Below are 26,354 nucleotides of genomic sequence, written 5' to 3'. Positions count from 1 at the left end.
TGGAAGGATTTGAGATGGAATGGTATGCTGATACGATCGACTGAAGCGCAACGATGCCGTGGGAGCGAGCGATCGAGCCACGCGAGAAAATGAACTCAAGGCAGCAAATCGGCGCGTGGCCGCACGCGCCTCGCGGGAGCAGCCCTGTACGCGCGATGGGTCCACACGGCTGCCCATGCGCAGGCTACACAAGGCAGCAACGCGCCCAGCCGGCAGCAGTCAAAAGTCATGCATGGCACCTGCAGCTGTGCTCGCGCAGCTGGCAAAGGTGAGTCACGTGAGCCTACCTGGGGCCGAGCTCGCGCCTAAACTCCGGGCATTCTCCTCTCCGCCATACAAGTCGTAAGTTGAAATCTTTGGCCAAGTTGTGAACCAGAGGGCATTCAAACTTGTTGTTTGTCGCATCGGGAAACGTGAACCAGCACTTATCTGGTCGACATTACGACGACCCAACACCGCAGCGCGGTCGGCGCCGCACATCAACGTGCAGGCATCGCGCAGGCCAGGAAGGGCGGAGCGTGAAAAGTACGTTGTTGGGTTCGATCATAAATTCAACGACGCTTTTACCCGTGTTCGTTGAATTGCGCAATGGATGCAAAGTTGGCGCCTTTCCAATCAAGAATGCAAATCAGTCTGCCGTCTCCTCCTCGAAGAGGACAAGCTCGACGCCTTCTCCTATCATCTGACCAGCTTGAGCTGCCAATGTCGCGACGACGCCTGCACGAGGTGCGCGCACGACATGCTCGGTCTGCGCATGGCGGGGGGGAAACAAAGCAAAAGGAGAGGGCGGAAAGTCCGAAGTCAACCGGAAAAGCCGAAGATGTCAAGATCGGGCGCGTGTGGGATCTTCGCACCGTCGCACGCCGAGCACGCACCTTCATCGCTTCGAGCACGACTAGCACATCGCCAGCTTCTACCTTCGAGCCCACCTGAACGCGCACATCGACAACCTTTCGAGCGAACAAGGCCAAGTCGCGCAGCAGGCTTGTCAGCACGATCACTGCGTTGACTCGCGCAACGATATGCCGACACTCACCTTGCAAGGCATGGGGCTCCTCACGCTTGCCTTTGACTCCGTGAGCGCTCCTTTGAGCTCCGCAACCCATGCCGGGGCAACTACGTCTATTTCAATCTGCCTGTCCTCCAAGAACAGGTCCAGTCGTTCCACAGTATCCAGGGCATTGCTAGAAGGAGGTCTCGGCACGATCGTCGCTTGTATCCTGGGCGACGGAAACGCAGCATCGGCCGCGTCCGTCGGTGCCAGATCGGCGCTCAGCACTTCTCCTTCGCTGCCCGCGATGCTGCTCGAAATACATCGAATCGACGAGATTGCACCATCGTCCTCCTGCAGCTGCACAGTGAATACGCCGCCTTGCTCTTGGAGGACACGAACACTGACATGCGGCTGTTTCTCCGAGCCAGATGATGCCCGACCACGCAGAAGATACGTTCTGCTTGCAGGCTGCGCCGCCGACAACCGCAAAGCTTGGAAGGCGCTCAGAGCCGGACCTGCGTTGGCGGCGCTTGTCGCAGAGTCTCGCAGGGCAAGGTACAGCGCTGCACAGGTGAGCACCGACTTGCTTGGCCTGGGGACAGCTGGCAGAAGGTCGGCTTTGTATCTCTGTCCTCGGAGCTTAGCAATGATAAGCCGATAACAGATGCGATTTTCGAGCGGAAGCTCAGCGCACTCACAGCAATGAACCCCGTGTCAAGCTCGTCCGCGCTGATAAATGCCGGATGATCACACAGACGTTTGAGAAAGTCGACATTCGTCTTGGGACCCACGATACGGGTCTGCTCCAGTGCTAACCGCAGTCGCCGCAAAGCTGTACCCCTATCCTTGGCGTGTACGATCAACTTGGCAATCATTGGATCGTAGAAGACTCTGCGACGACAGCAGAGCAGAATCAGTACGGACTCTAGACGCAGGCTTTCGATTCAAACTCACGATACATCATCTCCACTTCGCACGCCCGTGTCGATTCTGACAACAGAGTCGGAGCCGATAGAGCTCTCCGCTGGAAAGTGTAAGTGCTGCAAGTGTCCCACATCCGGCAAAAAGTTGGACGCTGGGTCTTCAGCGTAGAGTCTAGCCTCAAAAGCATGCCCTTTGACGTGCACATCTTCTTGAGATAGCGGAAGCGGGGCGCCGCTCGCCACGAGCAATTGAAGGGCGACAAGATCGACTGCATGCGGAGCAAGGTACGTCGGCTGCCTGGCTCGAGCTGTCAAGCACTTGATGACCGTCTGCTCACCTCCCGTCACGAGCTCCGATACTGGATGCTCTACCTGCAGTCTTGTATTCATCTCCATAAAGTAGCTGCAGACGGGCAGGTGTTGAGAAACGCATTCAATGCAACGTCGCTGCACCAATGCAATCGTTGGAAGCGACTCCTTCCCACTCACAATTCGCCGGTCGTGGCGTCCATGATGAACTCGACAGTTCTGTCCGCAGCGTCATAATGCGCAATGTTGCTCAATTATGAAAGAGGGGCTCGCCGACATCAGGAGCCAGTCCACTCACCCTGCGCCAACATAGTCTACGGCTCTTGCCGCTTCAACAGCCTTCGACTCCAGATCTCTTCTGAGCTCTTCGGACAGGTCAGGGGCGGGTGCCTCCTCAATGATCTTTTGATGTCTTCGCTGCACGCTGCAGTCCCGACTGGAAAGCGCAATGTGTTGCGAGTGGGGTGGCGCAGAGGAGATGATCTAGGCAGCACGAGTGAAGCCGATTGATGAGTGTCTGCATTCGTCAGACGGCATTGCGTCATGCTTGACGAACCTGAACCTCTACGTGCCTCGGCTTGAGCAGATACTTTTCGATGAGTACTGTGCCATCTCCAAAGGACTTGGCAATGGAAAGCGAGGCTGAGCTTCAGCGAGGTAGCAGCGAATCAAATGATAGGCAAGCGTACCGACGCACCTTCTCAGCCTCCCTTCTTGCGCTCAACAGTTGCTCTTCAAATTCATTCTCATGCCACACGATCTTCATGCCTTTTCCTCCGCCGCCTTTGACTGCCTTGATCAGGACCGGAAAGCCCATCTTCTTGGCCTCTTGAGAAAGTCGTTCATAGGACTGATCATCACCATGATAGCCTGGAACGCACGGTACGCCTGCTGCTAGCATGATGGCCTTTGAAGCTGATTTAGATCCCATGCTGATGATCGCGCTCGTTGGAGGGCCGATGAACGTGATGCCGGCTTCTGACAGCGCAAGACTGAAGTCGCTGTTCTCGGACAAGAAGCCATAGCCGGGATGAACCATCTTGAAGCAATGCGTGCGGCAGGTGAGAACGAGCTCCAAATTTGGACCTTCAACCTGGCTCGTCGTGATACTCACCTCGGCCTCGGTCAGCTTGGCTACATTAATGATTCGATCCGCTCGTAGATAGGAGTCGCTCGATGCAGCGGGCCCGATGCAGTACGCCTCATCAGCCTGTATGGACCCAGGCGTATGGTGTGGAAATGTGACGGAAAAGTGAGGCGCAGACGTGGGCTCGCTCGCTGCTTTCTACACTCACTAGCTGCACGTGCAAGCTCTTGGCATCAGCCTCGGAATACACAGCGACTGTCCTGACGCCCAACGCTTTGCAAGTCTTGATGATTCTGCACGCTATTTCTCCCCGATTTGCGATCAAGATTTTGCTTGGCAGGCGTGCTGAATTGGTAGACGCGGTGTCCGAAGCGCCTGGAACGAAAACCTCCGCTCCTGCTTGGCTATGAGAGGTAGCGACGGAGCTCAGGCCCCTCCTGTCGGCAAGCGTAAGGCTCCCCTCTCTCTGGCGGAACGCAAGCGTCTTCGATGCGACGTCTGCTCCATCTGAGCAGCAATGAGTTGGAGTGGGAGCGAGCTCAAATGCGTACGTGCCGTCGCGCTGAGGTGCATTGAACATGCGCTCAAGCACACTCGCCGAGGCTGTGTGGAGTTGCGAGCGCAGAGCTGGCGCATTGATAGAGGTGTACGGTCTCGCAGTCGCTGCCCTTTTGGTGAGATGAAGCATGACTGCGGGTCAGCTGGCGACCAGATGCGATGCAACTTGTGAAAGTCTTCTGCAGGGCTTCTGGAGATGCTCTGACAGCGTCCTCAGGATGTCCACCAATGTCTCGTCCCCGTCGCGTCCCCTGAGCCTTCGAAGTGATCCTCGCCTATTCTTATCAGAGACTGGCACAAGCTGCTGTGGTCGCGGGCTTCAACGCGCAGCGCATATGAAGACCGCAAGGCGAATGCTTGGAACTTGGATGAGTGTGAATGATGGTGTTCATGGTCGCAACCCAAAAGCAGCAGTCAAGTCTCGCTTGTCACACTCACAGTGACTGCTCTACAGTACATGCATCTTTTGATGCGCTTCCCCACACTCAGCTCACGCATATCTTGCAAGCATCACGCGCGCGTATACCCACCGCCCCCTTCGGAGAAACGAAGGCGCGCGCGGGCCCGGACGCCGCGGGCAAGTCTCCGACAACGCGGGAGCCACTCTTCTGGATGCTGCTTGTGCGCAGGTATGCGTGCAACCTGCGCACAAGCAGCTACGCACGTATGCTCCCCATCCCATCATAGCTGCACATTCCTCACCCCACCACAACCAGTGTGAGTTGTGCGAAGCAACAGAGGGTCAAAGTCTGATGAGTCCTCGACGACGCAGAGCGTCTTGGGACACGACCCATCACACATTCTCTGCGAGATAGCCGTCTCTCCGCGTCTTGACGACAAATACATGGCAGAATGGCATGACTCAAACCAAGATACAGGCCGGCGTGTACTTGCGCTGGGGATCTTTCATCAGATCACAGAAGACATCAAATCAAGGTGGTGGTGGCCGACGGACTGGATCGATGCACGTGACTTCGTGCATGTGGAAGGCGCGACAATCACGAACGTGTGGCAGAGGTCACGTTCGCGATTGCTCAGGGCGGGTCCATGAGCAGAACAAGTCAAATCAGTCGAGTGGGGCTGCAGCCGAGACGATCATCACGCCTCTAATCCTCATCACGACGATCAGCCATTCACAGACCCTCTTCCTGATCACAGCACGCACGACTAGGATACTGACTTGCCGATGCTAACAGCCATCTCGCCCGCTTCGCTGTGCAAAAAAAAAATGAGCGGCCTAATCGTGATGCCGAGCATGTATTTGGACCAAAGCACGCTATTCGTCCTCCTCATCTTTTTCCCCATCGAGGTCGTAGGTGGCTCAGCTTTCGATCAGTCCTTCAAGAACCCGTCCATGCTGCTATACTTTGCCTTCTATCTCCTGTGCATCACTCTCGCATCGCGTTGCCTCTTACCGCTCGACAACGACGCTTCCACCGGCACACTGGTGCAAGCCATACAATACTCCTTTTCACAAGGAAGAGCAGCCCAACCACACGCTTTGCTGCTGAGCATCTCTCTGATCGGAGGACTAGCAGCCCTAGCATTATACCTTTACGCCTTGAGGCACATGTTGAAAGCGCACAGACTCAGCTTGATAGGTTCCAAGGATGCGCCGACCAAGCTGCTGAAGAGCGGTCCATGGCACCACATCAGACACCCATTCTACACTTCTTACATGATCAACATCATCTGCATCGCTTTAGCTTCTGCTCCAACGACCCGCAATCGTCTCATAGCGGCAGCATCGGCCATGGGTGTTTGTGTGGTCTGGGCTTTTGCTGCCACGAGAGAAGAAGCTAAATTCGAGCAGAGCAAGCTCAAAGGAGAGTACGAGGCTTACAAACGACAGACTGGCATGTTGATTCCCAGACTCACAATTACAGTATGCCAGAAAAGACGGCTCGAGTAGGAAGCAAGCAGATTCGGCTCGGTTTCCTGCACGCAAGCAACCTTGGATGCGAGAGGCGCCTCCAAGGTCGCACCGCTCACGTTTAGTAGAAGATCGTATTATACATTTCATGAAAGGCCTCGGTAATCTACGTTGCGCAAGAATGACGCGTCGCATCTATCGACTTCTAGCGATTCGCTTCCTCAAGCCTCGAAACTTCAACCACGCCCATGCCGACAACTTGTCCTCTCTCCAAGACGTGGCCTTGAACGCAACGACGGTGATGAGCACCTGGCCAAAGGTTATGAGGACTGCCCAGCCCGTGTACAGTGCGCCATCACCGACCGCATCTTGTAGTGGGCCAGCCACTTCGGAAGCTACAAAGGCCGTCAAGCCTCTGAAGAAACTGTTGCAAGACACCGCGCCCGACGCTCCTCCGACGTTGGAATCGACCTGTCGTGCGCGGCAAAAGAACAAACAAGTTCAGCGTGTGATCGAGGCTGCCCGTCGAAGCGCAGATGCAGTCGCACTCACGATGTAGCTCAGACTGGTAGAGTAAGGCCAAAAGGTTGAAAAACCTATCAAAACCAAGCTGACGACCGGCGCCGCAATCTCGACGTGTTGGTGCACGGTCCAAGCATACATGATGAAGGCGAGCGGACAGAGCATCATGGCCAGGAAGCTGCTCTTGATCCTTTCTTCCGCAGGGGCCTTGTGGCCCAGCTCGATACCTTTGCGCCTCAGTCGCAGATCGGACAGCTTGCCGCCCAAGACCGAACCGAATATCCCACCCACGCCTAGCGCTAGCAGCACCACACCCACCAGCAATGGACCGTATGAGTAGGGAGCAGCGGCAAACGTGCGAGCTGCTGTGTACGATAGGGAGTACTGGCTCCCAAAAGCAAGCTGCAGAGGTGCGATGAGGCGGTCAGCAGCGAGCAGAGCAATCAGCCTGACCAACATTGTAAAAGAAGTGAGCTCACCCCATTGTATATGAGACTCAAGACATTGTGAGGTTGGTTCAAGACGTGCTTGAAGTTGGACCAAGGGTTCACATCGGCCAGTGTGGGTTTGAACTGAGGAGCCGGGATGCCGTGGCTTAGATCAGCTTCGATCCCCACCAGCGAGATGGGACGGGACTTGCGACGATGCCGACTCACCTTGATCTCCTGTCCGTCGCGCGTCAAGACCCGTCTCGCGCTTCCAGCGCTCTTGGCTCGCGCGATGGCCGCCGGCTTTGCGCTGCGAGCAGTCGCGCTGGTGGTGACGCGAGCCATTCTCGCAGCTCGCTGTTCTTGTCTTGCCGCGTCGTCCACTGCCTGAGCTGCTGCCGATGGTGCCATTGGAGCTACAGGCGGAGCAAGCTCCACATCCGCAGGTTCTCGATACTCTGGCGGGGTATGTGGACGGATGGATGATGCAGGGGAGGCGGTAGTGCCTGCACCGCTAGACAGCTTTTCTCTTGGCGTCGACGCGGCATGGGGTTTGGACCACCGCATCCAACTTTTCCAGAACGGTCTGCGCGTGGAGTCGTGATCGGCCTCACATGAACCGATGTAGGTAACGTCTCGATTTGCCTGTGCCTGTCGCGACCCTTCTGCTTTGGCTAGCGCTCTCTGCTTGGCGGTCTGCCAAGCCAGACTCCTTTCCACTCTGAATGTCTCTCGGAAGAAGAAAAAGGATAAGCAGGAAGCGCCACCGAGTCCCGCCATGGCGTAGAAGGTGGCTTGCCAGCCTCCAGCTTCGGTGAGAGCACCGCCGATGACAGGAGCCAGAGCAGGTCCTAGCAGAGGAGCAGAGTAGTATATGCCGACCTTGACGCCGCGCTCGTGCGGTTCGTACATGTCTGCTATGCTGCCTGCAGATATGGACAACATGGCCGCTGAGCCTGCCGCACCCAAGACCCGCAATGCTATGACGGCCTTGATGCTTCGTACCGCACCAGCGACGCCCACGCAGACGCTGAAGATGAGCATGGCAAGCAGAAAGCACGGCTTGCGACCGATGATCTCTGATGTAGGCGCCCACACGAGTGGAAAGGAGCCCTGAGATCCGAGCGTGGTGATGCGAAGGGAGAGCAGGGTAAACGAAGAGGGTGCAAGGTGAAAAGTGAGCCTCCTAACTACGCGGGCTCGTGAGGATGGAAACGTACCTGAGCAAGAATGTACAACGAGATGCTGAGAGATATCTGCGCATCGCTAGCGTTCAGATCCGACTTGATCTGGTCGATGGCGGGGAAGAAAACGTTGGCAGCCATGGTGGGTATCAGAGCCCCAAAGCTCAGCATGGCGAGCTGAGTCCACTTGCGCGCCGATGACCAGCTTCTCGGGTCATCTGCCACTACCGTATGCTCAATGTCTGGCTTCTCGTTTGCGGTCGATGCGGTCGGCTTGCTCGCAGGCTGGCCGCCTTTGGCTGCCGAAGCCTCGATGTCCTCATCGTCGATGCCAGTGCTTTGCCGCAATGAGTTGCCGGGTGGACTGCTTATTCGCGGTGCAGATGTGTGCGCAGGCGTGGAAGTGGCTGTGTGCTCGTCTGTCTCGGAGGGTACTCGACCCGCCATCTTCGCACGAAGCTGAGATCTGACTGGTGGGGAAATGGTATTTGTGAAAGGCGCTCGTGGCTGTCTAAACGTGATCGCACCGTGTATGTACAGCAGGGGTTGGGAGGTTATATGTGCATGCGGGCGCACCAAAAGTTGAGCGATCCAGCGAGCGAGCGGCAGAAGCGGGAAAACCGTCTGAGTCACGATCGAGTGAGTCAAAAGTTATTGTGGGCGGCGCGGCCGAGCTGCAGCGATGAGCGCGGTGAGGTGAGTTCGGCACGCGATAGATGCTGCGAGCCTGCTGCAGCTATAGCTGCTGCTGCTCTCCCTCTACACGTATAAACATAGGCGCCAGGGCGGCGATGGCGGCCATGGCGGTTTAGGAACAATCAAGCAAAGGGCAGAGAGAGCGAGCTCGGTAGGCTTGCATGGGCGTGACTCGTTGTAGTAACTCCGCTCCGCCTCATCCTTTGCTGACCATTCGGGCATTATGCCGATCCATCAAATGCTTGGACTGGAGCCGAGCCGATTGTTCCCACGCTCGCATGTCCATGTCGTCCACTTCCTTCATGAGAATGGCGTTGAGCACAGCGCTGCGGCTTGGAGCGGGAATGGGAGGAATGGCTTCAGGCGTGGCTGAATACAGCTCGACGCTGCCTTGAGGCTGGAGTGTAGTAGAGCCAAGCCTTCTGGGAATAAGTCTTGCGAACGTAGCACAGTATCATACAAGTCGACATGCTCGCACTCACGTGGACATCCGCTGGCTCCAGCTCGCCGATCAGCATGAGTAGGGACTTGAGACGGGGCCTGTCTGCTTCGTTCAAGCACAAGCTGAAGTTGACCAGCAGACTGGTCCCACCATACGCGACGACTCCGATCGAGACGGCCGTGTCAAAGGCAATGAGACTAGCAGTCCAGTGAAGGAAATTCAAGTGCGTCAGGAGGGCTGATGCCCCATGTCCCGCAATGCGAGCGATCCAACCGCGCTCGATTGTATGGGCGCCGAAACTCACAAGCCTACGATCCTAAGCTTCTGGCCGACGTCGTCTGGCAGCAGCAAATCATCCAGTGGCATCAACACTGCCGCTTTCGGATCTGTCATTCTGCACCTGCCACTCGAGACGCCAGACGCATGGAAGGCCGGAGCAGAGGCCAGGTTCGAGACAAGATTGGAATGTATTCGTCAAGCTCACTGCGCATACAGTCGAAGGGGCGCAGGCGCCATCGATTGTCTGATCAGCTGCCAGCGTCCATGTATCCGCTCTCGAGCGGAGGGTCGTCTCACCTCGCTCAACACCGCAATGTGTCTATGGCGAGGTTCAGTGTTGGCAGTTCGCAGGGTACGCAGGGCACCACAACGTGCGAGATCGGCCAAGCTTCAAGAGCCGCTTTTTGCGCACAGGATTCACGTGATTGTGCAAGTGAGTCACAACAGTCGCGAGTGTCGAATGCATGGGTGTGCCGGAGATGATGGGATTTTGGGAGAGCGTGTGTGTGATTGATTGTGCACGCACGCGCAAGACGAGGAAGGTACGGTGCTGTTGTGTGTCGCGCAGGCGATCGCCTACTACTCACGACTGTGACTATGCTAGCTCTGACTGCCTGCGAAGATCTCAGCAGATCCGCGGTCTCCGCGGGCAAAACCTTTTCGCCGCCAAGCCCGGCTCGCACGCTTCGGATGGAGGATGGTCGGACGTAGTCGGCCGAAACGCGCTCGACACTTTTGTAATTTTGGTGCGAGCACGTCGTGAGCAGCAGCTGTGTGAGTGGAGGGATCGAGTCGTGAGTGGTGTAGAATCACGCGAAGGGTGAATGAATTGACAAAAGGGAGGTCGGCATGTCGATCCTCTCATATCCCCGCACACCCCGCGACCAGCAATCCCGCCTTTGAGGATCACGAATCACTGGTTTGCAGGCCCAATTGCCTCGTCACGCATGGCAGGCCATCAAGTCTTGAAAGTACGCTCTGCTCTACCTGTGCGCCGCAGAAATCGCTATGGAGGATTCTCACTCAAAGCACGCCATCATCTCTTTGTTCCTGGGTCCTCTCCCTAATCACTTGGCAGTTCAGACCTACTCTCAGCTATCTTCGCACTTCACGTTCGACTCCTCCTCGACGCACGACCCACTGCTGCTGCACGATGTGGATTGGTACGAGGGGGAGAGCAGAGGCAAGGCGACCTACGTGCCAAGAGCTGTCTGCTTGGATACCAAGTGGGGCTGCAGCGCTGGGGCAGGTGGCAGCTACGGATGGGACGCTTTCGACGAGGAAGAAGTGGATGGAGTTTACGCAAATAATTACGATGGAAATGATGAAGAAGGCGAGAAGGAGGAGGAACGAGCGGAAGCGCGGATGAGGCGGCAGGGCCTGCTCGCTTGGTGAGTCGCCCTCAGCTGGAAGGGAGCGAGGTGTGAGGCGCAGACATACTCTATGTGAGGTCTTCCAAGGACCGGAAAGCTCCTATGACATCTTGATCGTCTTGCGCAGCCCTTATTCACTGAGTGACGCTTCTCGCAGGGGTTCCGAAGCTCAGTTGCATCGTTTGAACCGAGGCAGCGAATCTCAGAACGCGAAGACGTCCATTGAGCACTGGCAAGTAAGCGACGAGGGTGAGGCAGAATCGGAAAACGAAGCCGAAGCTCAGTGGGATTCTCGCGATGCAGAGCAAGACCATGCGGCTCCTCTTGAGCTGCGCAAGCTTGCCGTCGACTCGGATGCCACACTTCACAATTCTCGTAGAGCTGGTCAGCCAGTTGCGCGTCCCAAGCCTTGGTCTCATTACGCTACGTTCGATTATCATCCACGCTCCATCGTGCCCCTGTCAGCTCCATCTGGGATTGGCGTAGTCACTGCACCAAGCGATCTTTATCACGCAGCGGATGATGTAGCCGCGTCCTCCCTGTTTCTGGACAGTTGGGAGCTGGGACGCGAAGTGGGCAAGAATCTGGACAGGGTGAGTCTGACTTGGGTGGCCGGGTCGCTATTGGGCCATTTGCGCTTAAGTTCGTGCTGGATATCGCTGCTCCATCACCGTGTTCCAGAACACGCCATTTCTGGACGATATTCTGAGACCTTGGCTGGAGTCGTGCGACAGGGTCCAGGCAATTCAGACCACCACGACGCTCAACGACTCGTTTGCAGGCATATCGCAGTGGGCCATGGAGGAGATTCGAGACGAGCTCAGCAAGTGCGAGCTGCTTTGTTCGGCTGTTTGGCATGACACAAGCAATGCCTTCGAGAATGAGGATCGAAGCGCTGTGAGTGCATGGTCCGTTTACTGGGCAATGCGTCGAAAGGATTTTGGTCTAATCGAACATCCGCTCCTTGGCTCGTACGGCAGCAAGCACAGAGGGTGTCGAATCTGACCAGCGCTTTGTCCTTCGCGAGCTTGTCAGACTCAAGTACACTCTTCCTTCCCATCTACTCACCCTGTCCGGCCAACAGTGCAGAGACAGCATTTCGGAGAAGGGCGAGCTGGAATGATGCCAGAACACTCGCAGCTCGCGTACATCCGTACTGGGATTCAGCATTCGTGGCACTTCGGTGAGGAGTGAGGTCAGGGGCTCTTCGAGGTTGCGCAATCTCACGCAATTTGGACTTCCTTTCTGCTTGTACAGGTTGCGGAGCTCAGATCAGACTGCGAGCACGCTCACTTCTCGCCTGAATTGGAGAAGTGACACGCCCATCTCTCTGCTCGAAGGAATCATGCCTCTTGCATCTTTGGCCTCGACTTTGTCCCCCTCGTCGCAAGCGATCGATCCTATCGATGCTTTGCTCGCATCTCGGGGCTACGGCCCTGGTCGAGGCAATGCTCCTCAGCTGACAGCGGAACAAAAGACATCACGCAAGCTAGCTGAGCTGAGGCAGGCTCGAGTGGACCTCTCAGGATCGATCGAAAGTCTTGCTGGTGTCTCTGCCAAGAAGTCGAACCCTGCCACCGAGACGCGCAGCGATAAGGCCTTCGCTAGCGCTACCACTGCTCGAGGTCTTGCTACGTCTTGTTCGGAAGAAGAAGCGAGCACCTTTTCGGATGCCGTCAATAAGCTTGTTGGGTGCGAAGAACCGTGGAGTCATCTGTGAGTGTCGGCTTGAAATGCTCTGATCTGTATAGCCGGCTTTCCGCATCCGAAGAATGGTCGCTCACAAAACAAATCGTCCCCTGACATCAGAACGACGAGCACATTAGCATACAACGAAGTGCGAAGGTCCTATCCTGCGCTGCGCCGTTTAGCCGAGCCGAGATCTGCATCCCAACCAAAGCAGATGCAAGACGTTCGCACATCCCACAGCGTCCTCTCCACTCTGCGCACGTCGCCTCGCGCAGCCACGCATCTTCGTCGTTCCCTCTCCACCGTTCAAGAGGCTCTCACGGGTCACTTGCCGCTGGAGAGCTGGGGTCTGGATTCGGGCAGACTGGGAAGCGGAAGAGAAACGGGATGCGTGGGGGGAAAAGAGGGGTTGGGAGAGGTCAAGGAGAGGTTGTATGAGCTCTTGGGAGCTTACGAGGAGGAAGAATTTGAGAATGACGATCTTGTCGGAACGGATGAGGAACGGGCTGACGAAAAGGATGAGCTGGACTGGGACTAAGACCCCTTGTATGCGCCAGCATGCAGAGGACGAGCCCACCGACTTCGTATAGGCACAACCCATGTATACCATTACAGTCTCAGCTCGAGCTTGATCGCAAACAGAGCGTTACAGAAGCCGGCTTGCGCTTGCGGTGAGGCTACGCGCAGCGCATCTGACTAGGACAGAGTACCTGCAGGCAGCTGGAAGTTGGCCAGCCTCAACCTTCTTGAATCGTTGGGATGTTCCAAAGCGATGTTGGCTCTGACTAGGAAAGCGACGAGTGGCGGAGCAAACCGCCTGTTCACGTCCACATAAGGATCTGCTGGTGTGTCCCACGCCTTGTTCATCAGCGTCTGCGCGGGCGAACGTAATGGGGATGAGCGACGCAGACCGCTTGAGGCTTGAGCATTCAAGCTCTGAAGTTTGTGTTCCGATGTGTGGCAGTCATGACCGAAAACTCACGTCCAGCAAAGCGCGCAGCTGAGCGCCCATGCGGGCATTTGCTTCAGTGAAGAGTCCATTAGAAGTGGAAATGAGCGTATTGAGGAGGAGTGACAAGTCGGCCTCAACTCGAGATATCTTGTTCCGAAGGTTGCTGATCGTGACGCAGATGATGAGTCAATTGGAGCCAGTTGGTCTGGTTTCAGTCCATCAAACTTACTCTGAGATCTCTTCGGGGGTCAGAAGACTGGCTTTCTCCTTCTCTGTGGCGATTCGTCTTTCCAACCCTTGAGACACGGCTTGCAGATCAGACAGCAGCTTGCGGTCACTGTTGTCATCAGTCAGCCCGGCACAAGAGATCTTTGACGGTCAAGCACGCCTTGACAGAAGAGCGCTCTTCTCGACTCACGAATCGCAGCTTTGCCTCTCTCTCTCCACTCTTGCATGCAGCTCCATCAAGGCATCATCGAATTGATTGATGCTTGCATACAGGTCCTTCCTCAGGTCTATGGTCTGCGCCAGCGTCGTTGTGGATGTCGGCAGCACAGACATTTCTGTGGGCGCAGAGGGCGGTGCCTAGACCTTTAAGCTTCTTGTCTGATGTTGCCTCATTGCTGTGCCAGACTCACCCGCCTCAAGCGCTTTGATCTCGGCGTCCAGCATATCGACTTGAAGCTGCATGATAGCGGCGAGAAAGAAATTGGGCGGGATCAGCGAGAAGGCGCGCTACCAGCGCTTGCGCAAGTCTTGTACACCTGCTCTCACCTCTTTGTCTCTGAGACTCTTCTCTTGCCGCCTCTCAGCTGCCGAGTCATCCATGCTAGCACCCCACACATCCTCCTCATCGTCCATGCCCACTTCTGATGGATCCACCTTGCCTAGACGAATGAGACCCTAGCCGCCCGGCGCCGATAACGTGGGCGGGTAGACGTCAGCGCTGGCAGATACGCTGTAACATGCAAGTGCCGCTCACCTCACGTATCCTCTCCCACTCTACATCATTCCTACTCTTCTCCTCCTGCAGAGCCTGCAAGACTTCTCGTGTGTAAGGATCCTTCTCCGCGTCCTCTTCTTTCCAAGACCCCGCACGCCCGACTTCCTCGTTCGAATTTCGGTTAGCTACCTGCCGCCTGACAGCTTCTTGAAGAGCAGCGACTTGAAGACGCTCCACGAGGCGCACGTCGATCGACAAACTCGGATCTGCCAGCAGAGCGGTCAGACTGGCAAAAGTCGAGTCGGTACCTTTGTCCGACGAGGAAAAGGCTGCTTGTAGATGCTGGTCCAGCATTTTCAAACGCTTTGAAGGCTTGCTGTATGTTCAGGAGTACGATCTACGAGCGCACGACGCAGTTTTCGAGTGGTTCCACGGATCTGAAGGAGGGTGGTGGATTCGTACAGGTGATGGTGTTGGTCTGCGCGCGCCGTTCCAGGCGCGTGTTACGTGCAGCTCGTCTGTTTGAAGCGCGAGCAAGGTAGAGTCACGTGATGCGCCTACTATCAAGTCTATGACACGCGATACATATCTTAATCTTGAAATGAATTTCTTGAATTGAATTCGAGTCAAGATTTGCCTTTGGTGGCTTAATTGGTGCACACGCGACGCGTAAGGTAAGCGCGAGCCTCCGCGGGAAAGTGGAGGGGGATTGAGTCGAGCTCGCGGTCGCGAGGGCGCGCATACACACACCTACCACACGAATCCAGGTACATGTATAACGTGCAGCAGACAGCTGGATGATCGTGTACCATGCAGCAGCACAAAAGCTTCACCACCATCCGCTCCTCCCATCACAGATTGACCCAGCAACCCCGGAGCGTTATACGATTAATCCGCGCCGAGCGCACAGGCAAGCCCTGAGGTAGTTATTGGGCCGCACTCTGGTCTTACAGAAGAGTCGTTCGGCTCTACTGGATCAATAAGCACAGCAATCGGACAAGCGCTCTAGCGTGGGAAGGAGGACAAACAAGCGTCAGCATGGGTATCAAAGGCGAGTGGACTTCAGAGCAACCTCGGGCGCTTCCCATTCGGCGCCCTGTGATCCTTCCATCAGCCTTCGCTCTTCCCGACCTGCACCACACTCATGCCTCACTCCTCTCACCGCAGGTTTGACCAGTCTGATATCGGACGAAGCACCGAGTGCGATCAAGGAGCGTGACTTCAAATCCTACTTCGGTCGCAAAGTCGCCATTGATGCCAGTATGAGCCTGTACCAGTTTCTCATTGCTGTGAGGCAGAGCGATGGGCAACAATTGATGAGCGACACTGGAGAGACGACCAGGTAAGGTGTCACAGTGGCCATCGCACGATGCAGTCCGCACACAGCGATAGAAGTGCAGGGGTCTAATTATATTCTACACACCGCATACAGTCATCTCATGGGTTTCTTCTACCGAACGCTTCGAATGATAGACGGAGGCATCAAACCTATGTACGTGTTTGATGGTAAGCCTCCAGACCTCAAATCTAAAGTTGTGAGTGCACAAACGCGGCGCTCGCGAGTGCGCCCTCCTCGCGTGTGGGTCTAAAGCCGATCGTGCGTACCTCTCCACACAGCTCGAAGCTCGTTTTGGCAAGCGGAACGAAGCAGCAGACCAAGCAGAGGAGGAAAAGGACATCGGTATGTCAAAATGGCGCCTCATTCCTTCCTTCTGTCATCTTGCTCACACCGACATATGCATCGCTTGATGCTCACAGCGACGGAGGAGCGCGCAGACCAGCTTGCACGGAGACAAGTCAGACCTACGAGACAACACAACGAAGAAGTCAGGGAATTGCTGAAGCTCATGGGCATCCCTTGCATCACTGTGAGACTTGTTTGGGCACGTAAAGTTGCGTCGAAAATGCAGTTGACTCATGCCCTGGGCCAAACGCTGCTCAGTCACCTTCCGAAGCTGAGGCTCAGTGCGCCGAATTGGTCAAAGCCGGCAAGGTGCGTCCTCGAGCAACATCAAAGATGACTGTTCATCCGCTAAGCTCGCGAGTGGACCCGTCCGCAGGTGTTTGCGGCCGGATCAGAAGACATGGACACCTTGACTTTTGGGACGCCCATCTTGCTCAAACACTTGACCTACTCCGAAGCGAAGAAGATGCCAATCCACGAAGTGCATCTGGAAGAGGCGAGAGAAGGCCTTGGCTTGACCATGGATCAGGTACGTTAACTGCCAAGTAGTGCAATTCTTGCATCCACGGTCCAGCTCACGTAGCCTCTCCCTTCCGGCTGCTGGCGCTGCAGTTCATCGACCTGTGCATCTTGTGCGGCTGCGACTACATGGAGCAAATGAAGGGCATTGGACCCAAGACGGCTCTGAAACTCATCAAAGAGCACGAGAACCTGGAAGGAGTCATGTCGCACATCGAAGACGAGACCGCGGAGAAGCAAAAGGATGGCAAAAAGTCAAAATATGGTGTGCCTGAGATCTGGCCTTACAAGGAAGCGCGGGAAATTTTCAAACATCCAGACGTACACAAGGGTGCCGAGCTGGACTTGAATTGGGAGAAGCCTGATGTAGAGGGTCTGGTCAAGTTCCTGTGCACCGACCGAGGCTTTAGGTGGGTGCTAGTTTGCAGCGCTACGACGTTCCTGCACCTTTGCTTACCCATGCACTTGCTGCTCGCTAGTGAGGATCGAGTGAGAAAAGGGGCGGAACGGTTGACCAAGGCCATTGGCCAAAAGCAGCAAGGACGACTAGAAAGCTTCTTCGGGTGAGTGGGCCCCTGCACTTTCATGAGCGAGCCGGCCGCAACGTCGCAAAAGCGTGCAAGCTCATCTGCTCCACGCGACTTTTTCTTTAATTTGATCGAGCAGAGCTGTACCGAAACGTAAAGCAGAGGATTCGCAGGAGGACAAGAAGGGCGCAAAGAAATCCAAGGCCACTCCTGCCAAGGGTAAGAAAAAATGATCTGACCAAGTTACGCAGGGCGAGCGACGTTCATTTGTTGTACACGTAGTCATCAACTCTTTGCAAAATCAGAGTCGCCCCTCATGCGTTTTGAGCAGATCGCGACGACGTGTGTCTCTATACGGGACCTGCAGAGAGTGCCTGTGCTGCGCTTCAGCTCAATCGTGAAGCTGCACACAAATTGGCTTTAGTTCAAGGTTGATCCTTGTCTGACAGAGTTGGTCACAAAGAGTGAAGCGTCGCAGCTGTAGGACAGCATTCGACTTTGTAAACCCAGCCTGACCCTGTCTTCATCAAGGCACGTCAAGACACGGCCTGCGACCGTAACTCATGACCGGTCGGTTGCAAGTGGCGGTGGTTGATTCAAAAGATGTCCAAAGCTTGGTCAGTCCAAGCACCAGATGCGGATCCTCGCTCCGCCTGGGATCTCCAACCAGGTCACGATCAAGTCATAGCATTTTCTATCCGAATATACAGCGTCAAGCGAGATTCACAATGTACTCTACACTGTTGTTGCACAGATTGTAAGCATCAAGGACATGAGTGGCTTTTGAGACAGGGCGTTCATCTCACCTTGAGCACTTTTGTCGCGACCGAGAGCCGCACTGCGGGGTGCGCGGCGTTCGCAGGCTTCAGCTCATTAGGAAAGAAGAGGGCGGGCCAGGCGTGGTGGGAGAGTCAGGTCGTGTCGATTGTTTTGCAGATCGGCAGGGCACCTCCAAGAGCTCCATCTTGTTGTGACGGAGACTGGGCATCGTCACCGTAACGCCTCCTCTCAAGAATGCAGATGGAGATGTGGTTCTGCCGGTGACCTTCGGTCGAGCGGATGTTCGTCTGCCTACGCTCCTGCGATGCATCTGTCTCGTCCTTGCGCGACTCGAAGAGGTGCGAGATGCCGTCTCCCGCGTGCTTGAGACTGATGCACAGGCACTGGAATGCCCACCGTGAGATGCGGACAGTCTATGTTGCTCCGCATCGATAGGTTTCAGGGCTTCTAAGTACCTGCGCCAATCGCGTTCTCCATCGTCTACGCCACTCGAAGCGCTCGGATCGTCACTCCACTCCTCTGCACGTAGTCGCGCAGAGCTTGACTGAGCGGCAAGACGGGCAGAAGCAGGCTTGCTAGGTCCTGGATCACACCGGTCTTGGATGGCACCGGACAAAGGTGGCGGGGGCAAAGCCTTCGACTTGTACTTTGAGATCGCCTCTGCTGGCGGAGGACTGACATTTCGGCCTTTGACTTCGCATGGTCGGAGCAGCTCTGACGTTCCTTCACCCCAGCCAGTAGCTCTTCTCTTGCCTTTTGAGACCCTTTTCATGTCGGGTCCAAGAACCTTGGCTGAGGAGCCGCTCTTCTGGATGTGCAGACGCTGCAGCCAATCTTTCGCTTTGTGCGCAGCATCGACTTGACCTTCCAGCTTGCTGAGAGCATCTTGTCGCTCGAGCTTCACGGTGCGCTTTGTACTTTCGTAGCGCACCTTTTCCCGTCGCGACAAGCCTCGTGGGCCAGACACGCTATGTGTGATCGCAAGTCGGCCAATTTTGGGCGATACACCAAGAATTAAAGCGACGGCATATGCTTTCGCGACACCCATGCGAACGGGCTCTTTGCGAGACATGTCGGAGCACGTTTGCGCCACTTCATGCGTCTTCTGGGTCAGGTGATGTCGAGCTGCAGGGACTTCCTGCGAACTTGACGAAGCAATGTCCCGACCGCGCGCGGCTGAGCGGGGGCTTCCTTCAGCAGGCGAACACGTACTATTCTGGCTTTGCAACGAAATGGACTGATTTGTAGGCTTGTCGTTCGGCAGACTCTTCCCTGATTTTGACTCGCGACGCTCCTTGTTTTCGGTGTCGCTTTCCCAGCCCTGTCCTTGTCCCCCGTCTTGCCCTTCGCCATCCTCAGAGCTCGAGTCATCGATAGTGGCAGCACCGAGCGTTTGTTGATGTTTGGACTCGACCAACAGCAGCGGCCGAGGCTTGAAGTTTCCTGTCCGCTTGCGTTTTGCGCTCAATTGAACTCGCGTTGGTGTAGGTGGCTGAGGCAAGAAGGAGCGCCGAATGGTCATCGACTTGCTTTTGACACGAAGTAACAATGCCCGAGATTGTCTTGTCTTCGACATTGACGATTCCTGAGGCGTAGCGGGAGGGTGCTGCGACGTTTTTGCAATCCGCGCTGACCGCTGCGAGATGCCAGATCGCACGCTCGACCGCGATTGTGGGCGATAGCTCTTTGACCGTCTTTGGACTTGCAATTGTGCAGCTAAGTGCGTAGGGTAAAATTCGTCATCAGGTGAGTATTCCGAGACCGACTCCGGCATGGCGCCGTACGCGAGCTCTGGCGTTGGTGCAGTTGCCACAAAGGTGAGCGACGAGTCCAATGGATCGTCTTCCACAGAGTAAGCCCGGAGGGAGAACGCCCTGCACGAAGACTCTGCTTCCGATCGTCGCGAGGAGGGGCGCAGTGTCAATCGCCGCGGCATTCGATCAGCACCTTCGGGCCTACCCTGCACGTAGTCCGCCTCTCCCTCATACTGCTGCGTTGCTTGCACTGATGTTGCAGGCTTCCACAAAGCCGTGTCGATCCGGAGCGAGGCGACATTGCGTCCAGACGATCGCCTTGAGGTGCCGAAGCCGACGCTCTTGTTTGATGAAGCAGTCGTTGGCCTAGAACCAGCGTGCCGGTCCGAGGACGCCGTTGGAGGTCTCGAAGACCGTGAGGGTGGGGGTCGTCTGAGCGAGTCCGAGTGTGAGTGCGAACGTTCTCGCAAAGAGGTCGTAACGCTCGCCTCAGTGATCTGTGGGTGGGCGTTCGGATCGGATGACGTCACCTTGGGAGGATCGGGAGCTTCTGCATCGGACCTGGTAGTTGCGTCGGCCGGCTTGCTGACTGGCTCCTCGGAATCAACCGAAGCAGATGCTGGGCTCGTGGTAGGACTCAGTCCATTTGCCTCGCGTCCAGACTTTGCACGTCTCGAACGTAAGATTGTTCCGCTCACGAAGCGCGCTCTCTGCCGGGCGGCAGAAATGGTCATCGTCTTGGCTTGCCTAGTCACCTCTGCCGCATCTTCTTCCACGCTTTTGTTGAACATCGATGATGTGCGAGAGGATCTGAACCAAGAATTGCTCGGTGCTGAATTGACAGAGCTCTCCCTCGACGTTCGCTTTTCGTTGGCGTCAGCATCCTGCTGTAAGGACGTGCAGGAAGGACGTCGAGAGACACGCAAAGGTGAGCGAGCTTCTTGATCGCACGACTGTCGAATTTCTTCTGTCACGTCTCCATTCACGAGATCAAGAGACAGTGTAGCTTCGCGATGCTCTGTCAAATCTATGTCGCTCAAGCTGTGCTTCTGATAGTCCGAAGCCAACTTCGCAGCGGGACTGTCGTCCGTGGACCTGGAAAGCTTTTGGACCTCTGGCGCGCGGTATCGACCACCAAAGAGCTTGGTCCATTTCATTCGAGGAGGGCTTTCGGCAGGCGTAGCATCTTGCTTCCATCTACCCTTGTGCGAATTTCGATTACTCATGGACTGCGCAAGGGATGCTATCGCATTGGTGGATTGCCTTTGACGAGCGGCGTGTTCAGCGTGCCTAGAGAATGAGGGCTGTTCGCCAATGTGACCTGCTTCAATTTCTTTCGATGAAGGTTGCGGAGCATGTGAGCTTGTGAGCAACCGCTGTGCTTCCCGTCCGTGCGACGCAACAAGCGGTCGATGAGGACGTTCGCTGGCTCCCTCTGGCGCTCTGGTCGCGTCCCTAGGCCCGAGAGCCCCTGCATTTGTCTTGGTGTCTGGTGCTGGTGCATCCGTATCTGTACGTTTCGACAGAGCAGATCGAGTCCCCGAATGAAGAGGCATTGATTGAATACCGATCAAACTAGCATGGCCAGCCTGCTTGCCAATTCGTTTGGTAGGCGACGTCAACGCGCCGAAGTGTTCAGCCGCACGAACTCTGGCGATCGAAGATGGATCCGATGGGGGGCTCGGGGTCGCTGCGCTTCCTGTGGAGAGGAAAGATGGGCTGATGATGGGCCAGAGCAGCAATGGGCAGTATTCTGAGGTGAGCCGTCCGTTGCCTATGCATATTGAATCTCGCATCCACATCACGAACCTTGGAGAATCCACACTGTTCACAAGAGGGGAAATACTTCCGGACCTCTCAAACGCCTGCGGTGGGGACATATCGCCCCCTACCTTCTTCTTGCTTAGTCCAGACTTACTGTTGAAAGAGCTTTTTGAAGATTTGTGCTTCACACCGCTGGATGGGCCCGAAGCAGAGCATGTCTTGGTGTGATGAGGCTGGTTGGTCTCTTCACGAAGGGGTGCGGCGATATCGCTCCGAGCAGCAGGAGAGGCAGAGCTGTTCGTCACCGGAGCAGAGCTTGGACCTTGACGGTCTTGCGGAGTGGTAGGACTCTGCGTTGCACGACCAAAGGTGCCGTGACTAACAGCACTAAACATAGTAGAGGACGTGCTGGAAGCTGATCGATCTAGTGAGGATACCGTAGCGGCCGGCGGAGAAAACCGAATGGTTTGCCCAGAAGAGCTTGAAGGAGAAATGCGCGTCGGGAGCGCTGGAAGCGTGGCTACCGAGCTACTGACAGTATGCCCCGCTCTCTGAGTACCCAGCGCTGTCATGCTCGCCGAGCCCGCTCTTGCCATCAAAGGATTGTACAATGAGCCCCCCTTGCTGAACGCTGTTTTCGACGCGCTATCAGCACGTTTGGTGAGTGGAACTGAGAGTCTGCCGCTGTTATCCAGACTAAAAGCGAGCAATGGGTTGCCAGGATTGCTGGAAGACGCGCTGGGAGGCATCACAGGAAAAGCGCGCGAGCCTCTGACAGCCGACGGAGGCTGTACATCAACGCCGCAGGTGATAGCGGGCCGCTGGCTCTTGAGGCTGCTGTCAGTATTGACTATGGCTCCCTGAGTAGGCTTCTTGCGGCCCTCGTCAGGGTGGCGGCTCCAGCCCGCAGGTGGGGCAATGGCTTTTCGTGCCTCTGCTCTTTGCTCCAGGATCCTCGACTTCGTGCGATGGGTTGACTCGTCGAACTTAGGAGACTCATTAGCCGCGCCTTTCGACTTCGCATTGCGTCCTACTTTGGAACTCATCCTTCGAGGGACACCTGGCGACGGCGTACTCGAAGGAGATCCATCTATGTCGTGCCCAGGCTTCGACTTTGGACTCACATCGAGCGACGCTCTAGATGGCGCTGGAGGGCGGCGAATGCCTAATTTGTTCACATTGATGCTAGACCTCAGGCGATCGATGCCCTTCTTGGCAGCAGGCATTGACCCGTTGCTCTTGCGGTCACTTGTATAGTCGACCGAAGGTCTTGCAGAAGAGGACTCGAACTTGAACTCATCTAACCAATTCGCCGTGCGTACAGGAAATTGGTCACCAATAGCTCCTTTACTGTCGACTTGTCTCAGAAGGTCGAGCGACTTGCTTCTGCGGCTCAATTCCGTCCTCGTCATTGCGGCGAAAGGACTGTCCGCGGGCAACACGGCGTATTTGCCCTGCTTCTGCCTGAGAGCGAAGGTGTTCGATCCCACAGGATCCGCAGCAAATGTGATGCGCTGCTTGGACAAAAGTCTTGGCGGGCTGCCAGACGCTCTTTTTGGTGGCTCCGACTCCCGCGCACCGTCTTCTCTATCAGCAAAATGCTGTGCAGCGCGCAGCTTGCTCGCGAGGTCCGATCGTGTCTTCTTGAGTTCGCTGTAAACTTGTCCTCGCTTATGGATAACGTTATCGTCGTTATCAGGCGAGTACGAGAGAAAAGATCTCGTCGAAGCGATACCAGCTGATGTCACTTCGTCGGCATCTCGATTGACTGCATGTGTGGAGGTGATCTTCAAGCCACACTCTTGCGTACTCGTGTGACATGGACCATTCAACTTGATTGGAGAAGCATTAATAACATCGAGTGGTGCAGCGCAATCGGCCTGGCGCATAGGCTCGGATGAAATGTTTGGGCTCATGGCCTGAGTGTTCTCGCTTGCCTCTTCGGCGCACTGTTCGAGCTCAGGAATTGCAACACCGCGCAACTCTCTTGCACTAGCACTCTCTCGCAGCCTTCTTCGAGACTTTTCGGAAAGCGCCCGGCGAGTGCCAGGCTGCTGAGGTTGTAGAGGCAAACTCTGAGAAGAAGCGCGTGGAGTCAGTGCGGAATCGCTGCTCAGATCTAGCGGCGACGACGAAACGCTGCTTGGTGGTGACTGTAGCAGCGCTGAAAGGGCGACTGTTGTGGCGTGCTCGGCTTTGAGCGAAGCCAGAAGTGGACTGAGACATCTTTCCGATGCGTGGGTCCGCGAGGAGCCGGACGAAGATGCCGAGCCACGATTCGCGCTGCTAGGCGCCAGCGTCCGCTGCTGTTCTACAGAGGGGAGAGCTGACGTCCGCACGCTCTGCGCGACTGCGATCTTGTCCTTTGCTTGGCTACTAAGACTTGGGCCCGCGGCCAACAGCGAGACAAGGAGTGGACTGCTCGAGCAGCTATGGCTCCTAGCATGCTCTTTTGAGGACCGGTGTTCCGATTTCTTCGCCGCAGTTTGGCTTTGATCTCCGTGCGAGTCTTGCTTCAGATCGACTGTCTTTCTGAAGTTTAATGGCCGAGTGTCAAAGACCGGGACAGCATCTGTCGTAGCTGCCCGTCTTCTTCGAGTCGGTGGTCTTGAAGGCGGCAGCTTGGGATCCAACAGTATTTGAGGCGCCAAAGACGCGCGAGTGTCTTTCGAACGAGCAGCGACCTGCTCCACCGCAGCGGATTCTCCGCTCGGATGGGAGGGCTCGCTTGATGGCACTCGCTTCTTTGTAGATGCAGTAGACCCTTTGGACACTGGCTGAGATCGTTGCGCAGCAGATGGCACCACTGCTCCGGACGACTGCCGCATTGAGCATTGATCAGCAAGCTTTGTAGCCGGCAGATCTTGTCCAGGGCTTACGCTAGCCCTGGGCGTCAGAGGTTGCGGATTCCCAGCATCGCCTCCGCTGTTCTCGTCAGCAGAATCAGAGTACCAATCGGTGTCCTTCTCTTCTTCCGCAATTGTGCGTGTGGGCCCCGAACGCAAGCCTCGCCTGGTTCTTCTGTGCTTAGGCTTGGATTCCAGCTTCCTTGCAATTCCGTTGCTACTTTGTTTTGAAGGAAAGCAAGGCGATTGGTTAGAGAACTCAGGACTCATCGCAGATGATTGAGACCACTGCGACGATAGTGAAGAGGCTCTAGAGTGCTCAGCACAGGGTGCACCGGTCCTTCTAGGAGGTACGAGCGGCCGTATCCTTATGAACCTAGGAGAGACTGGGCTAGCCGGCTTGCTGGAGCTCTCCATAATTGGATTATTTGTTGGCGCTTGATCGGCAGCGCAAGTGGTTGAGGTAAGCCTGCGAACCTTCGACATGATGAGTTTGACTTGTTCAGTATTGGGATCTACTTGAGTCCAGGATGGTGACTCGATGCCGGACGCTGTTGAGAGGTGGTAAGGCACCACAAAGAGCACTGCGAAATCCGAGGAGCTTTTGAGGGTAGTGATGACAAGAGTTGAAACGTGCGGATTGCTTTGAGGTCAATAAACTGCAATGACACCATCGAGAGACTCGTAGCCGATGAGAGCGTGCGTGAGAAGTGGCTCAATACATGCGCCAATACTCACAGCAAGCTTGTCCCTCACTGCTAATGGAGCCCAGCACGATCGAGGGCGCCATAGTTCCTGCCCGACCGCGTTCAGTAGCTCCTCCCGTACACGGCTCGTCGTGGGCGTCGTGTGCAGACAATCGAAGCTCCGGGCAAGCGCTTCACCTTATGGGCGCCGGACGTGCTTTTGTCTTGCGATGGAGCGCAAAGAGAACACCAGGCGGCGAGATTAAGCCAGGTCCGAGGTAGCGCCGCTTGTCCACGTTCGTGTAAAGGCGAATGCATTAAGACAGAGCACTGTGCGATAGTCTGGCGAGCATTTTAGCGAGTACGGGCGCCCAGAGGCGCGCTGTGATCATAATTACAAATGACAATGATCCACTGCATGCCAGCTGCGCTTTCCATGACGAGCCGGCTTGAACTCAGAGTTCGCGGACTGCTCGATTGCGTGTGCAGCACGGCCCGGTTCTGCCACAAAAGACCTGATCGAAAATGGTCATCGCTCTGCGGCCCGTGAATTGCAGCTCTCCTAGCGGTGTTGATTGCGATGTCTGCCCAGACGAGCAGCTTGGACACCAAATGCGTCCTGATTCAGAGTGACGGTGCAGCGCTTGCTAAGGGCGCTCATTTGAGTCGCACAGACTCGCGAGCGAGCGCGACTAGCTTCTCATTTGGGATACCCGGCGTCGCAGCTGACCATATGCGTTCAGCCGATAGCCCTCATATTCCGATCGAGAGCTGTACCCTAGTCGGGCTGGAGATAGCGAAAGTGCGGCATAACGCGGGTGCAAGGACTGGGACTGTTCAGCTGTAAATCGGCAGCTGTGCTTGGCAAAGCTCGCTGTGGACGCGCGATCGCTCACTCTGACACTCACATCCCGGACTCGATCGGAGCGTCGCGGCTCCTTGTCTCACCAGCAGGGAGGCTTGAGGTGGTGTCTGACTTCCGAGAGCGCCACATGAGGTCGATATCGCGATGTGCGCTCATTTGCTCAGAGTTGCAGGGCAAATTTCGGCCTTTGAACAATCACTCATTGTGCCTTGTCCCTCGCAGGCGCGCTTCTTTGATGCCATCTGCCGGTTCCGCCCGAGACTCGTACTAGTCGAGAACGACAGTGCATCTTTGTTCGGCCGCCGCGAAGCCCTTACTTTCCGACCTGGCGATCTCCAAAGATTCCTTCACGTTAGACACTTTTAACCGTGATCGAGGGCGCTCATCATGGCTGTTTGCGCTCCGCTGAACTCTTGCGAAAACGTGGCGACCGACGATGGTGTTTACCGGATGCCTGTGTTGGTCATCGTCCTCCATCCGGCGTGCCGCGCTTCCGTCAAATTTTCATTACTCTTTGCTCATCGTCAGCTTGTCCCGGAATCTTCTTGCGATCTCGTGAGAGCGTTGAGACGTTAAAGGTGATGACGAGATCCAGAAGCGCGACACTCGTGACTCTTGGCCAGTATAGTAGCCGTTGGGATGATGCAAGCGCGAACCTTCACGCAGTGATAGCATCA

The 26,354-nt window shown here is 55.9% G+C and overlaps 8 protein-coding genes across 8 annotated transcripts; 3 read left to right on the top strand and 5 right to left on the bottom strand.

Annotated features, from left to right (window-relative positions):
* Positions 1 to 152: 152 nt before the first annotated feature.
* On the bottom strand, positions 153 to 4,265 carry IE81DRAFT_324887 (hypothetical protein). Its single transcript, XM_025514357.1, has 12 exons — positions 3,522 to 4,265; positions 3,341 to 3,436; positions 2,924 to 3,265; positions 2,783 to 2,848; positions 2,525 to 2,709; positions 2,407 to 2,445; positions 2,256 to 2,320; positions 1,949 to 2,186; positions 1,693 to 1,885; positions 1,037 to 1,621; positions 876 to 950; positions 153 to 748 (listed from the first exon to the last, which is right to left on the bottom strand). The coding sequence occupies exons 1-12, from the start codon at positions 3,999 to 4,001 to the stop codon at positions 629 to 631; spliced, it is 2,484 nt and encodes an 827-aa protein (XP_025368319.1). The 5' UTR covers positions 4,002 to 4,265; the 3' UTR covers positions 153 to 628.
* A 1,176-nt stretch (positions 4,266 to 5,441) lies between these two features.
* IE81DRAFT_292336 (hypothetical protein) lies at positions 5,442 to 5,783 on the top strand (the record flags this gene model as incomplete). The annotated part of the gene is made up of 1 exon (XM_025511954.1): positions 5,442 to 5,783. One exon carries the CDS (start codon positions 5,442 to 5,444, stop codon positions 5,781 to 5,783), a length of 342 nt encoding a protein of 113 aa, XP_025368318.1.
* A 156-nt stretch (positions 5,784 to 5,939) lies between these two features.
* IE81DRAFT_292307 (MFS general substrate transporter) lies at positions 5,940 to 8,325 on the bottom strand (the record flags this gene model as incomplete). The annotated part of the gene is made up of 5 exons (XM_025511949.1): positions 5,940 to 6,215; positions 6,297 to 6,668; positions 6,746 to 6,928; positions 7,328 to 7,807; positions 7,915 to 8,325. The coding sequence occupies 5 exons, from the start codon at positions 8,323 to 8,325 to the stop codon at positions 5,940 to 5,942; spliced, it is 1,722 nt and encodes a 573-aa protein (XP_025368317.1).
* A 445-nt stretch (positions 8,326 to 8,770) lies between these two features.
* On the bottom strand, positions 8,771 to 9,409 carry IE81DRAFT_348602 (hypothetical protein; the record flags this gene model as incomplete). Its single annotated transcript, XM_025516280.1, has 3 exons — positions 8,771 to 8,971; positions 9,057 to 9,213; positions 9,321 to 9,409. 3 exons carry the CDS (start codon positions 9,407 to 9,409, stop codon positions 8,771 to 8,773), a joined length of 447 nt encoding a protein of 148 aa, XP_025368316.1.
* Positions 9,410 to 11,287: 1,878 nt separating this feature from the next.
* Positions 11,288 to 12,974, top strand: IE81DRAFT_186617 (hypothetical protein). Its single transcript, XM_025510748.1, has 4 exons — positions 11,288 to 11,565; positions 11,649 to 11,851; positions 11,926 to 12,384; positions 12,478 to 12,974. Exons 1-4 carry the CDS (start codon positions 11,467 to 11,469, stop codon positions 12,893 to 12,895), a joined length of 1,179 nt encoding a protein of 392 aa, XP_025368315.1. The 5' UTR covers positions 11,288 to 11,466; the 3' UTR covers positions 12,896 to 12,974.
* Positions 12,743 to 14,743, bottom strand: IE81DRAFT_324882 (hypothetical protein). The gene is made up of 7 exons (XM_025514356.1): positions 14,292 to 14,743; positions 14,084 to 14,212; positions 13,948 to 13,993; positions 13,728 to 13,872; positions 13,539 to 13,646; positions 13,340 to 13,472; positions 12,743 to 13,230 (listed from the first exon to the last, which is right to left on the bottom strand). The coding sequence occupies exons 1-7, from the start codon at positions 14,604 to 14,606 to the stop codon at positions 13,054 to 13,056; spliced, it is 1,053 nt and encodes a 350-aa protein (XP_025368314.1). The 5' UTR covers positions 14,607 to 14,743; the 3' UTR covers positions 12,743 to 13,053.
* Positions 14,744 to 15,010: 267 nt separating this feature from the next.
* On the top strand, positions 15,011 to 17,392 carry IE81DRAFT_324881 (flap endonuclease 1). Its single transcript, XM_025514355.1, has 10 exons — positions 15,011 to 15,303; positions 15,420 to 15,594; positions 15,685 to 15,787; positions 15,870 to 15,933; positions 16,011 to 16,120; positions 16,195 to 16,245; positions 16,313 to 16,465; positions 16,549 to 16,865; positions 16,935 to 17,018; positions 17,122 to 17,392. Exons 1-10 carry the CDS (start codon positions 15,291 to 15,293, stop codon positions 17,213 to 17,215), a joined length of 1,164 nt encoding a protein of 387 aa, XP_025368313.1. The 5' UTR covers positions 15,011 to 15,290; the 3' UTR covers positions 17,216 to 17,392.
* A 266-nt stretch (positions 17,393 to 17,658) lies between these two features.
* On the bottom strand, positions 17,659 to 24,734 carry IE81DRAFT_186514 (hypothetical protein). The gene is made up of 3 exons (XM_025510746.1): positions 21,326 to 24,734; positions 17,789 to 21,235; positions 17,659 to 17,722 (listed from the first exon to the last, which is right to left on the bottom strand). Exons 1-2 carry the CDS (start codon positions 24,610 to 24,612, stop codon positions 17,848 to 17,850), a joined length of 6,675 nt encoding a protein of 2,224 aa, XP_025368312.1. The 5' UTR covers positions 24,613 to 24,734; the 3' UTR covers positions 17,659 to 17,722; positions 17,789 to 17,847.
* Positions 24,735 to 26,354: the final 1,620 nt, after the last annotated feature.

This window comes from Ceraceosorus guamensis (genome assembly GCF_003144195.1).
Source record: "Ceraceosorus guamensis strain MCA 4658 unplaced genomic scaffold IE81scaffold_48, whole genome shotgun sequence".
NCBI classification, from domain to species: Eukaryota; Fungi; Basidiomycota; class Exobasidiomycetes; order Ceraceosorales; family Ceraceosoraceae; genus Ceraceosorus; species Ceraceosorus guamensis.
The sequence above is the reverse complement of the archived record's forward strand: the minus strand, read 5'-3'. Positions and strand labels throughout refer to the sequence as shown.

Excerpts from the sequence above, each read along its gene's own strand:
- IE81DRAFT_324882 (XM_025514356.1), bottom strand. The coding sequence starts at position 14,606 with ATGCTGGACCAGCATCTACAAGCAGCCTTTTCCTCGTCGGACAAAGGT. Across the intron at positions 14,213-14,291 it reads AGTGGGAGAGGATACGTGAG|GGTCTCATTCGTCTAGGCAA; the intron begins GTGAGCGGCACT and ends CCGGGCGGCTAG. Across the intron at positions 13,473-13,538 it reads ACCCCCGAAGAGATCTCAGA|CAACCTTCGGAACAAGATAT; the intron begins GTAAGTTTGATG and ends CGTCACGATCAG.
- IE81DRAFT_186617 (XM_025510748.1), top strand. The coding sequence starts at position 11,467 with ATGGAGGAGATTCGAGACGAGCTCAGCAAGTGCGAGCTGCTTTGTTCG. Across the intron at positions 11,566-11,648 it reads AGAATGAGGATCGAAGCGCT|CAAGCACAGAGGGTGTCGAA; the intron begins GTGAGTGCATGG and ends CTCGTACGGCAG. Across the intron at positions 11,852-11,925 it reads TCAGCATTCGTGGCACTTCG|GTTGCGGAGCTCAGATCAGA; the intron begins GTGAGGAGTGAG and ends CTGCTTGTACAG.
- IE81DRAFT_324887 (XM_025514357.1), bottom strand. The coding sequence starts at position 4,001 with ATGCTTCATCTCACCAAAAGGGCAGCGACTGCGAGACCGTACACCTCT. Across the intron at positions 3,266-3,340 it reads CCAAGCTGACCGAGGCCGAG|ATGGTTCATCCCGGCTATGG; the intron begins GTGAGTATCACG and ends CATTGCTTCAAG. Across the intron at positions 1,622-1,692 it reads TTGACACGGGGTTCATTGCT|AGATACAAAGCCGACCTTCT; the intron begins GTGAGTGCGCTG and ends CTCCGAGGACAG.
- IE81DRAFT_324881 (XM_025514355.1), top strand. Across the intron at positions 15,595-15,684 it reads GACACTGGAGAGACGACCAG|TCATCTCATGGGTTTCTTCT; the intron begins GTAAGGTGTCAC and ends CACCGCATACAG. Across the intron at positions 15,934-16,010 it reads AGAGGAGGAAAAGGACATCG|CGACGGAGGAGCGCGCAGAC; the intron begins GTATGTCAAAAT and ends TGATGCTCACAG.
- IE81DRAFT_186514 (XM_025510746.1), bottom strand. The coding sequence starts at position 24,612 with ATGTCGAAGGTTCGCAGGCTTACCTCAACCACTTGCGCTGCCGATCAA. Across the intron at positions 21,236-21,325 it reads AACAGTGTGGATTCTCCAAG|CCCATCTTTCCTCTCCACAG; the intron begins GTTCGTGATGTG and ends GCCCATCATCAG.